The sequence below is a fragment of the Bidens hawaiensis genome, unplaced genomic scaffold (assembly GCF_021521415.1).
Source record: "Bidens hawaiensis isolate Kalapana, Puna unplaced genomic scaffold, B.hawaiensis_p1.1 tig00012134_1, whole genome shotgun sequence".
Lineage (NCBI taxonomy): Eukaryota > Viridiplantae > Streptophyta > Magnoliopsida > Asterales > Asteraceae > Bidens > Bidens hawaiensis.
The window spans coordinates 598,549-610,886 of record NW_027491975.1 but is presented as its reverse complement, the minus strand read 5'-3'; the positions used below and the strand labels follow the sequence as shown (position 1 = coordinate 610,886).

Here is a 12,338-nt window from a genome sequence, read left to right as displayed (position 1 = left end):
TTATTTCTGTCTTAACTTTAAGATATCGGCAATCACTGCTTCAAGCTGCAACAAAAGAAAAATGAAAGAACAAAAAAAGTAAATCAATGAAAAGCCCGTCACTGAGCGGGAGTAAATGAAGAGATGCTACCTTTAACAATTAGACACAAAAAAGTAATAATCAAATAACTTAAAAGACAGATTGGCAAATCTTTCCAATAAGCATTACATGAGAGATGCCAAGACGTGTAACTCGTCAAAACGAGTTGTAACACGCCATTTTTAGTACCCTTTTGTCCATTGTGTGCCCTTTTTTTTTAATTATAAACACTTTAATGTGTCTAAATGACAAAAAAATAAATATTATTATCAAAGTTTTGGGGAAAAAAGCAATCAGAACATTGTATGTTTTAAATATTAACTCGAGGTAATATAACCATTTTCTTTGGAAATAAAAACCAAATCAACCAAACATAATATTACAGATCGACTCCTGATCTATATGTAAAAAAGCCCACAAAGCCAACACTAATGCCAATTCATTACTACATTTGAGCAAAAGATTCGTACCTGGTTGTTAATTACAAGTGGCTCAGAGGCAAAGGGTCCGAAGGATATGGAATATGAAGTTGAACGCTCATGACAGACAAGTCCGTCCTGAAGAATATGTAAAAAAATCTCAAAAAAACCAGCAGTATTGCCATTTTCATTTGAGCAAATGAATCGTACCTCGTTGTAAATTTGATCTGGTTCCCCAGAATTTGGCGCAAAGGGTGTGCTAAATGTGGGCCATGCATATGACAAAAGCTCCCGATAAAGGGCAATTGACTCATCATCATATCTTTGCATTCTCGCCAATTTTTCACTGTATTTTTCCATTAGTCGAGAGTAGACATTTTCATCAATAAGTTGGAATTGAGGACAAAGCGAGAGGCAGATTGCTAGCAGAGCGTACATCTGTTCAATCTTGTTTAGTATTTGTGGTGATTCCTGATGAGGCTGATTAGTCTTGAATATGTACACAAGAAATTTGTTGAATTCGCGTATGGCGTCTATATACCTCCCCAACATAAGATTAGCAAAGCCATAATGATAGATGGTTGTGATCTGAGTGGCAATAAGAGCGGGGTGAAATCCTTGCCGACTTACGTCAATAGGACGCAGGCAGTCGAGTCCAGCTTGATAATTTCCCAATAAACAATGGAGTCTTAACAAAGCAACTAAGCTGAAGTAGCCCATGACAATGAACACATTCTTACTCTCACTCTCGATCCGAACATCTTCCTCTTCCGTTTCTGTCAACAATTGAAGCCCCTCATCTTTTTCGAGCTCTAGAATCTGAAGAATGTTGGAGTCTTCCACCATTATGTGCAAAAGGTTTACAGTATCGATCACACTCAAAGACTATCAAAAAACCATTATCATCATCAATACATCATTATTTACTTACTCAGAATGCAACACTCCTGAAAGAAACATAGTATATATTAATGCCTGACTGACCCTGTGACGTAGTGATAGCAGATGAACATCCTGCTCAGTTTTGATTTCTGAGGCCCGATACTGACAGAAGGACTGAAACTGGTTCACATACCCATCCATCATGTCCCACAACCACCGGTAAGGCAACTTCGTTGCTGACCTCAGTTGGTTAAAAAAAATCTGAAAAAACAAAATCCGTTCCTTCGTCATTAACCTATGCCGAGACTAGACAGGAAATAATTAGTTCAATTTTTGACCTGAAAGACATCGCCGTAGTTAAACCATGAATATAATCTCTGCTTAGCGGTTAAGGATGATCCTCCAGCAAAGAGTTGGCGAAACCAAATCTCTTTGTACAGCATGGAGAAGTAATAATCTGTCTTTACATGCTCAGGAGCGTCATCAAGACAAGGCAACATAATGCTGCTGTTCGCCTCCTCATACCACTTAAGGATCTCATGCCTGTTTCCTTCATGGACACTGCAGTGAAGGATAAGCACCACGGCGTTGGCGCCTCCTATGGATGTCATCGATTGGCAGACAGATTTGGGGTGAGAGAAAGGACTGGGCCTTATAAACTGCATGAGTAAAGGCTTTTATTTTTTTTTATCATAGTGGGTCCATAGTTCAAACTAATTGCACCAGAGTGCCTGTCGTGTCATTTTCTAGTAACTTAGGTTGTTTTACGACTACCTAGTGACATATGACATTACCAAGGATGACACAACAAGTTGGAGATAGAGGTTGGTTATGAAGCTTTAGGGTTTGATAAGATATGGGACACAAAGGTCGTAGGCCTAAGGTTGGTCGACGATTGGCTTCAATAATTACTAAAAATATATTCTTTGGTTCTTGAACAGTTGCCAAAGAATATAGGTTGAATGCAGATAGAAAATAGAAAGATACAGAGATTTGTTTAATTCAGTTTATGCATATCCATTAATAAAAACCTATGGCCTTATATAGCCTTTTCTAAACAAACGAAAATGAATAATTCAAAGATAAACTCATAATTATTTGGAGAACGTTGGGCATCCCCACGTTTCCATTATTTTCTCAAACTACTTATTCAAACTAATAATCAAATAGAAAAACAAATAAATGTTGCATGCATGCATGCATGCATGCATCTAATTTGTGGACTTCAAGTGTTCATGCACCTTCTTGGGCTCCTTCATATCCAACTTGAGCTTCCTAGATCGCAGCCTAGGCCCAGACCCATAACAATCCACCCCCTTACATTTGCCTTGTCCGCAAGGCAAAACACAGGATAAGGCTTCTTGGTCGGCATCTCCGCAACCCGATTTGGTTTCAGTTCCTCTAAATCGGAGTGTCTCAACCCATGTAGCTTATGTGATGAATCACCGATACGGAACCCAATAGTAAGATCCTGAAAGTCGATCTTAATCGGGCCTAACGTCTTCAACCATTGAATCCCAAGGGCAATCGCGTAGGCAGCGACGGGTAAAACAAACAAATCGGTAGTGACGGTATACCCTGAAAACTTAACCGAGAGGTTTCGAACCCGACCGACACAAACTAGTGTGTCTTCATTGGCAACCACTACTTCAAAGTTCACATCATTTACAACCGTGAGTCCCAATTTATCAACCAATGTAACATCACATAAATATCGGGCCAAAAATGTCAAAATTCCAAAGTATAGGGACCAATTCTGCCAATTTTCAAACTCCAGGGACTTAAATGAAAAATCTGTTTTCTTCACCCATCGCGCAACGCGACAGGTCAAGAGAGACACCCATCGCGTACCGCGATGGGGTGTCTGACAGATCGTGACACGTGTGCCACGTGGCACACGGTGGCAAAGGTTGCCGCCACTTGTCACCACGTGGCAACACGTCCGCCACGTGGCGCGGTGCCTGGACACGTGGCAGGTCTACTGGGTGAGTCACTAGGCCTACATCGCGGTACGCGACAAGCCAGCCAAGAGACCCCATCGTGACGTGGCGCGGTGCCTGCCACGTGTTGACACGTGGCAGGTCTACTTGGTGAGTCACTAGGCCTACGTCGCGGTATACGACGGGCCAGCCAAGAGACCCATCGCGTACCACGATGGGGTCCAAAATTGGCTCTATAAATAGCATCCACGGGATTTATTCCCAACACACCAAATCTCACACATTTACTCTCTCTCTAAACCTCGTAAAACGTGTCCTCGAACCATCTCGATAACCGTTTCCCGAAACCTCGTTTTCCGTGCCTAGTATCTCGATAATCGTGCCATTTCCCGCCGATGTTCCAAACAAGAAAAAGGTGCTGCCCTGACGTCCCGATACCTACCTCGAGGTACGTGCTGGTGTCTCGATAAGCGTGTCAAAGGGTTGATCAAGTGTGTGTTGATAAGAAGGATAGAGTCGAAGTGTTGCCCGAGTATAAAGGGTATTTCTAAGCCAAACAAGGTAGACATAATGCTCGACCAAAATAATAATAAAATATCATAAAGGCTTAATACTCTGAGTCGATGTTATTCTCGATAAATAAAGAAAGATATAACAAAGAAATAAAGAAAAGAAAGATAATATATATATATATATATATATGAGTATACAACATTATTCTTTGTTATGAAATATATTATTTAAGTATAATGAGTATACTTAAATAATAAAGAAAAGAATAAGTTTCTTAAAGAAGAAGAAACGTCGGGTTTTATAAATAAACTAAAGCTTTATAAAAATTACTTTTTAACTAAAGGTTTTAAAGTAAAAGAAATAATGAACTAAAGGTTCATCGAGATAAATAAGACTAAAGGTCTTAAGCCGGATCGTGTATCCGACTAACAAAGGTTATACTCGTAATATAGGTGCGAGATAGCAAGAAAGACTCAACGGACGGTGTTGGAAGCCGATTCCATTTGAAAGGTGAATACGCCCCACTTTTACAAACTTGTTTTCAAACAAACAAACGTGTTATGTGTAAAACTTTACATGAAACTAAGTGTCTCTAAAAACATTGTAAATAAGAGTATAAACATAGCCCTCAGGCTGTGGTATACGTTTGTCTGGATCCTTACATATGTGGTATGCGGTGGGCACATCGCACCACGCCTGGTCACGACCTCCAGCTACGATGGGCCGAACCAAAGTATGTTCGAGTGAGTATGAACTTGTGTATATTTATGGTACCTAAGTACGTCGAAACGTTGCGGTGTTTTGCTGAGGTGACCTAATGTAGAGACTCGAGTTTATAATGATTGTTTAACTTGATTATTCCTAAGCCAAGATGGGCCTAGGCTTACGTGGTCTCGAGGGGTAGTTAAGTAAAGAAACTATCTTTAGCGTCAGCATATTCACCAGCATTCGTTGCTGACGTATTTTTATAACATTTTGCAGGTAATCAAGAATAGAGCTTGTGGAAACGAAGAAGCTCAAGAATCCGATGGCTCGGATAATTTTGTTTAAATATTGAAATGTAAACTTTTTGTAAAACATATAAAAAGTAAATACTAAACGAGAATTTCGTCTCGTTCTTTTGTAATGTAAATATTTATAAATTCAATCCTTATGTTTTTATAAGTCTTCCGCTAATAACTGCAGCTCTGATTTATTTACAAATATGGTACCAACTATTGATCACACTCCTAGGCCCGAAATGAGGGTGTGATAACCAAAGCCTGAGAAATGAAATTATGCTTCCATCATCAACCAACACCACACTAGTATGGTCACCGACCTTACCAGATAACCGTAGTGTTTGGGGAAGAACAGTACCTAAAATTGCAAGAAACGAAATCTCGGCTTGAAGACCATGTGGCACCGGATCAGTGTTTTCAGTCACATGGACCGCGTTGTCATCCTCTTGTACCCCGCTAATCATAAATAGTTGAGGCTTACTACACTTGTGCCCCCGCGTGTAACGATCGTCACAATAGTAACAAAGACCCTTCTCGCAACGTTCACGTGCCTCCATATTTGAGAGACGACGAATTGGACTCGGTGCAGGTAAGCTAAGCCTTTGAGTAGTAGCTGATCCCAATAGCCCGTGATTTGACGAAGAATGAGTGGAATCATTAGCTAGTTGTGGCTTTTGTAAGCCAAAATTAAACCTTCATGAAGTGACAATTTTTCTTCCACCATTATAGCTATTCCAATTGCATCAGAGAGTGTCCTTGGCTTTATCTTCACCTCCAAGCGTATTTTTTCTTTTAACCCTCCAATAAAACAACCCATAAGGAATAACTCCGGTAACCCATCGAGATGATTCGAGAGCCGCTCAAACGCTTCCTGATAGGCGACTACTGTGGTAATTTGTTTAAGGAGATGTAGGGCCTCCGACGGATCCTCGTAAACGGTAGGACCAAACCGATTAAGCAAGGCAGTGGTAAACTATGTCCATGTTGACGGACCGCGAGTCTTTGTATACCACCTATGCCATTGAAGGGCTATGCCGTCTAGATGAAAAGAAGCCAAACTAACCTAATCTGTTGTTGCCACGTTTTGAAATTCGAAATATTGTTCTGCCTAATAGGCCCCCCCCCCCTCCCCCGCAGGCCCGACTCCGAGAAAGCAAAAAAAAAAATTTGGGCCGAAGGCAAAAAATTTTTTTGGCCTTACTTAAAAAAAGAGTATTTTGTTGGTTTAAACAATTAAATTTATATATAGGTTTACTTGGTTATAATTTGGGTTGTGTAAAAAATTTTTGTATAAAAATAGGATTAAACATGTCTCAAATGAGACTTGAACCCATAACCTTTTGATTGAGAGTAACACCCATTTGCCACTAGACCAAGCTAGTAGTTATGTAATTGATTTTAAACATTAAAAATACATATTGTTTTAATGAAAATATGTATAATTCTTTTTTTTTTAAATTCGGGCCTAACGGGGTGTCGGGCCTGTGGCCGTCGACCACCCCGCCACCCCTATGGGCCGGCCCTGCCTGAATATCAAGAACAAAGTTGAATCAATTGATTTAAACCCGCTATGATACCAAGTGTAGGTTCCGAAATCAAACGAACGAATTTTGTTCTTGATAAGCAATTGATACGGGTGCGGTGAAATCAAACGATCAAACAAATAATATAAACTATAAAGATAATACTGATAAAATATATTAAGCGAACCGACCCCACCGAAAGTGAGCTCCCTTTAGATGGGTGATTTACACCTTAGAAACACACACATAAATGACAAACATAAGGTCCTATTTATAGCTAACACAATAATATCCTGAAATTTTACAAGATCTCTTCCCTCATTAAAGCTAAACTCATGCACCGAAGCTCTTGTATTGTATCCGGATTTCTCGTCCACTTTAATTATTAACTTGACCATAATATATTTAACGGGTTTCGTTTTGATATCGTAAGTCACATTTTTTGCCTTACAACCCGAAACCCGACACAATTATCAATTCGGGTTATTGGGATTAATACTTTTTGACCCTATTTAACCCGACCCGAATTAGCTTATTCGGGTTCGAGTCAGATTAATCGGGTTCAGGTATTTTGGACACCCCTAGTTGTAGTCAATATCTATAACTTTTTAGATATATTTAAGTTTTTGGTAGAGTAGTCGGAACTTTTTTTTTCTTTAACAAAATGCAAGCTAAAGGCAAAAAAAGACCATACCCCATTTTTAGCCCAAAAATCACACGCTTTTCCCAACATATTTACATACTTTTCCGAATTTAATTAACTATTTGTGTTTGCTTTTTGTATTTTGTATCGTACTTTTGTTATGTGGCCGACCTGAACCGTTTGCCTATCTAGCTCATAATTTCACTATTACCATTAGCCATTTAAATCGTTATTGCTATTGAGAACGATATAGTAGAGAGTATGGATTGCAAAGAGTTGATCGGAAGCTTCGCTTCCAAAATTGCTATGAGGTTCATGATTCATTTAGTATTTAAATTAAATCATTTTGCTATAATATTTTTATTTTATTTAGTGTTATCATAGTTTTCTAAATTATATCGGAATTATTGAGTTTTTATTTAAAGGCCCTACTTCTTTACTAGCTCTGGGCCTAAAAAATAAATTTAAGACACCCTGTTGAGTGCCCTCCTCCCCAACTCAACTTCACCCATGTCCACGTCAAATTGTTGTTATTCCGGCTCCTAGGTGTGTAATAGACCGGTCCAAGGTTGTCATTATGCAAGCGGTAATATAACCATCTGTCTGCTACCACGGTGCGAAATTAGTTGTTTCTGGAGCCGGTGAAGGCCCATGTGAGTTGATTAGTTGAGAGTATAACCATGCGATGCTTCCAACATGTGAGCAGATATAGTGACAAAGGTAGCTAAAGGAAAAATCTTCAACCATTGTCTAGGCAAGTTAAGTATCGGAGATCTCATTACTCAACTTGAGAGGGAGTGTTGAAAAGAAGTAAAAAAAAATATCTTACAAGAACAGCCAACCATCATCTACAGAAACTTAGGCATAATCAAAGCTAATCACCAACCATATTTGACACCATGTATGTAGCTCACCAATGTGGTTAACAAAAGACAGTTAAAATGGCCGGCATTGTACTTCACTGTTTTAATTTGCATTTACTCATGAACGTGGTGTGGTGGTTGTAGTCTTGGACTATTCCTACCACAAACAATAAAATCTATTCAATCCAGTGCATAACGTTCTCCAAATATAACCTAACATTCAGAAACAAAGATTATTTCAGCTTTAATTTTAGCATATCGACAATCACTGCTTCAAGCTGCAACCAAACAAAGATAAAGTCAATCAATGGAGAACCCGTCATAAAGCGGAGTAATGAAGAGATGTTAACTTAAACAATTTGACACAGAAGGTAATTACTATATAACTTAAAAGACATATTGGCAAGTCTTTCCAACAACCGTTACATGAGAGATGCCATGACGTGTAGCTCGTCAAAACGTGTTGTAACACGTCTTTTTAGTACACTTTTGTGTCAATTGTGTGCCTTCTCTTTCACTATAAACTTTTTCATGTCAGTTATGATAACAAAATCAATATTAATATCAAAGTTTTAGAGAAAAATAAAACAATCAGAAGAATGTATGTTTTTAATATGAAGTCGAGGTTATTTAACCAAGTTTCTTTTGAAATAAAACCCAAATCAACCAAACATAAAATAACTGATTGATTCCTGGCCATATATAAAAAGAAAACTCATAAAGCCAACACTAATTCCAGTTCATTACTACATTTGAGCAAAGATTCGTACCTGGTTTTGATTTACAGTTGAAAGCTCATCATCACAACGGACACATCCTTCCTGAACAATATATAAAAAAACTCAAAAAACCAACAGTATTGCCAATTCATTTGAGCAAAAGAATCGTACCTTGTCGAAAATTGGATATGGGTCACCAGAATTTGGTGCAAAGGGTGTGCTAAATGTGGGACATGCATATGACAGAAGCTACTGATAAAGGGCAGCATCATTATATCTTTGCATTCTCCACAATTTTTCACCATATTTTTCCATTAGTCGAGAGTAAACATTTTCGTCAACAAGTTGGAGTTGAGGACAAAGTGAGAGGCAGATTGCTAACAGAGCATACATCTGTTCAATCTTGTCTAGTATTTGTGGTGATTCCTGTAGAGGCTGCTTAGAAATGTAGCCAAGAATGTTGTTGAATCCGTGTAAGGCGTCTACATACCTGCCAATGCGACTGACAATAGATTATGCACTCCTTTTGAATATAATAAAAAAAAAGTGAAGCTATACCTCCCCAACATAAGATTTGCACAGCCATAATGATAGATGGTTGTGATATGAGTGGCAATAAGAGTGGGGTGAAATCCTTGCCGACTTATGTCAATAGGACGCAGGCAGTCGAGTCCAGCTTGATAATTTCCCAATAAACAATGGAGTCTTAACAAAGCAACTAAGCTGAAGTAGCCCATGGCAATGCACCCAGTCTTACTCTCCCTCTCGATCTGAACATCTTCCTCTTCCGTTTCTGTCAACAACTGAATCCCCCCATCTTTTTCGAGCTCTAGATTCTGAAGAATGTTAGAGCGTTCCACCATTATGTTCAAAAGGTTGAAAGTATCGACCACACTCAAAGACTGCCAAAAAACCATTACATCATTATTTATTTACTTGGAATGCAGCAGTACTCCTGAAAGAAACATAAACATAGTATTAATTAATGCCTGACTGACCCTGTGACGTCGGCTTAGCATATAAACATCCATCTTAGTTTTGGTTGTGGAGGCCCGATACTGACAAAAGGACTGAAACTGGTTCACATACCCATCCATCATGTCCCACAACCACTGGAAAGGCAACTTCATTGCTGTCCTCATTTGGAGATAGAAAATCTGAAAAAAAAAAATCCATCCTCATTAACGTATAGTAATTATTAGGTGGTAAATAATGGAAGAGCTAGATTGCCTGAAAGACATCGCCGTAGTTAAACCAAGAAGATAATCTCTGCTCAGCGTCTAGGTTTGATCCTCCAGCAAAGAGTTGGCGAAACCAAATCTCATTGTACAGAACGGAGAATAAAGAATCCCTCTTCACATCCTCAGGAGCTTCATCAACACAAGGCAACGTAATCCTGTTCGCCTCCTCATACCACTTACGGATCTCACGCCTGCTTCTTTTATGGATACTGCGCTGAAGCTTCCGCACCACGCCGATGGATGCCATCGATTGCCAGACAGATTAGAGTAGGGTTTCTTCAAAGGTGAGAGAAATTATAAACTGCATGAGTAAAGGGTTTATTTTTGTTTGTTTTAGTTTTTTTGCATATTGGGTCCATAGTTCAAACTAATTGCACCAGAGTGAGTGCCTGTCGTATCTTTTTCTTTTCTAGTAATAACTAGGTTGTTTTACGACTACCTAGTGACATATGACATAACCGAGGATGACACAACAACGTGAAAACATTGGTGTAAGGCCCCTGATCCGGGCGCCTCACAGCGATTGAACTTATGCGTGAACGTAGTTAAAATCAGAAAAACTTTGGAATTGTAGCGGAATAATTGTTGTAAAACATTCAAAACTTTAAACATTAGGGCGTGTCACTTTCTTGCACAGATTTCTCAACAACAGATGTGATTCGTGGAAAACAAATGCTCTTTTGACAGATTGAACTTACCCGTCGGGTTTCGGGTTTTCCTGTCGAGTTTTGATGAAATACATGTCGGGTATACTCGGCTCAATACCCGTCAGGTTTCTACCGGGGTTTAACAAAATATAATTAGTCGATTACAAAAAGTGATTGCCGTAAATAATTGTTATAAGCAAGTCCCGACAAAATAATATATTTAGAATATACTATATATCTATAATATATATAAACGAAAACATAAAAATCTTACGTGTCGCGATGTGGCTGATCCCCCTTTTTTTAGAGTCACCATATTTGTTTGATTTTTAAATGGAGGCTTCTCATGCATTTGACCCGAATTAATGGGCATGGGTCTTACCAAACCCAGATATTCCTTAAACAGATTCTCACCAAATTATTGATGTAAAAATCCTATAAAATAGGATATACTAAAAATTAATATCTTAATTATTTTTAAAAAGATATATATATTATTTAAATTAAAAAACCAATTTTATAGTAAAAGAAAGGTCTTGGGTCTCATCAAACCATAAGTATATTATAAACTTTCATAAATATTATTTATAATTAAAAGCCAATTTTATAGTAAAAAAAAATAAACGGATCTTGGGTCTCATCAAAACCATATAGCTTTTAAACCGGGTTATAACATCTCATTTATTTGCAAAACAATTTATCATCAAACCAAAAGTATATTATTAACTTTCATACAATAAAAAAAATATAAATTCAAAAAATAAATAAATATTAGAACAAACAATATAAAACAACCCCCGTAATACGGGGGATAAAAACTAGTATAATATAAAAAGGTATATCAAGTACATCGGGTAAATAATCGGATATATAGGTCTATGTTATTGGGTAATCGGGTCTAGTAATCGATTATATTAGAAATCTCAAACCCGCGAAAAAAATTTCAAAAAATCCCAAACTCATCCCAAACCCTAATGGGTCAGGTATTACCCGTCTCAATTATGTTGGTTTTGGGTTTTCCTATCGGGTTCGGGTTTCATTGTCATCCCTATCTTAAATGTGAAAATATCGCTTGCGAAGTTGCAAAAGTTTGTAAAGCTGTGAATCCTAGAATCGATATTTTTAGGACATGTTTCTCATGATAAATATGATGGTATTTAGATTGATATACAACACTTGGATTTCTTGTGGAAACATCGTAGAAGAACATATGTCTAAAAAAGTTTTGAAGATCAAGTGTAAACATGCAACTAAACTTTGTACTAGTCGGTTTCAATATCCCCTCCGAACCCTTTAAACACTCTAGAGCTTCATAAACGAGTGTCTCGTTATTTCAATGAGTGTTGAATGAACGATGGAGGTTAGTTTAAATGAGAAAACATGACCGAAACTTTCAAATTTTTTTGTTAATATAAATCCTTTCTCATATTTTTTTACTTTCTCGTAAAGTTTGAGTAACTGTCTCGTAAAGTTTGAGTAACTGCGTCTTTTTCGCATTATTGTCATTTTTTGGTGTGATTATGTATTATGGATTGGATCCGGATAGAATCAATTAAAGGGTGAAAGATCTCTTAATTATGGAATACAATGTTTTTCTATTTGGAAAGTGTTTTATTTGGTATTTTTCACGGTTGCGTTCTGACCTTTAATACGTTAGGGCCTCCATGTTTGAGTATTATGAACTTCTGTTTTCTGTTCTTTTTTAAGAGTAATAAGAAGCAGGATGACAAATTAGTTTTTTACCGTTGTCCTTTGGTTTATAATATGATTGTTATTGCTAACATATTTTCTGTGGTTCTAGGTATACCGGTACCAAATCGGGTATTGTCGCTATCAGATTCTTTCTTGAGGTTTAGGGACCGGTACGG

At 37.8% G+C, this 12,338-nt stretch overlaps 2 protein-coding genes across 2 annotated transcripts; both read right to left on the bottom strand.

Annotated features, from left to right (window-relative positions):
* On the bottom strand, positions 1-1,991 carry LOC143540006 (uncharacterized). The gene is made up of 5 exons (XM_077033171.1): positions 1,719-1,991; positions 1,483-1,641; positions 709-1,383; positions 550-636; positions 1-45 (listed from the first exon to the last, which is right to left on the bottom strand). Exons 1-5 carry the CDS (start codon positions 1,989-1,991, stop codon positions 1-3), a joined length of 1,239 nt encoding a protein of 412 aa, XP_076889286.1.
* Positions 1,992-8,617: 6,626 nt separating this feature from the next.
* On the bottom strand, positions 8,618-9,730 carry LOC143540017 (uncharacterized). The gene is made up of 3 exons (XM_077033186.1): positions 9,581-9,730; positions 9,141-9,484; positions 8,618-9,072 (listed from the first exon to the last, which is right to left on the bottom strand). Exons 1-3 carry the CDS (start codon positions 9,722-9,724, stop codon positions 8,832-8,834), a joined length of 729 nt encoding a protein of 242 aa, XP_076889301.1. The 5' UTR covers positions 9,725-9,730; the 3' UTR covers positions 8,618-8,831.
* Between the last annotated feature and the right edge of the window lie 2,608 nt (positions 9,731-12,338).

Excerpts from the sequence above, each read along its gene's own strand:
- LOC143540006 (XM_077033171.1), bottom strand. The coding sequence starts at position 1,991 with ATGACATCCATAGGAGGCGCCAACGCCGTGGTGCTTATCCTTCACTGC. Across the intron at positions 1,384-1,482 it reads TGCTATCACTACGTCACAGG|TCTTTGAGTGTGATCGATAC; the intron begins GTCAGTCAGGCA and ends GTTTTTTGATAG. Across the intron at positions 637-708 it reads CAGATCAAATTTACAACGAG|GACGGACTTGTCTGTCATGA; the intron begins GTACGATTCATT and ends CATATTCTTCAG.
- LOC143540017 (XM_077033186.1), bottom strand. The coding sequence starts at position 9,724 with ATGAGGACAGCAATGAAGTTGCCTTTCCAGTGGTTGTGGGACATGATG. Across the intron at positions 9,485-9,580 it reads TGCTAAGCCGACGTCACAGG|TCTTTGAGTGTGGTCGATAC; the intron begins GTCAGTCAGGCA and ends GTTTTTTGGCAG. Across the intron at positions 9,073-9,140 it reads GCAAATCTTATGTTGGGGAG|GTATGTAGACGCCTTACACG; the intron begins GTATAGCTTCAC and ends TCGCATTGGCAG.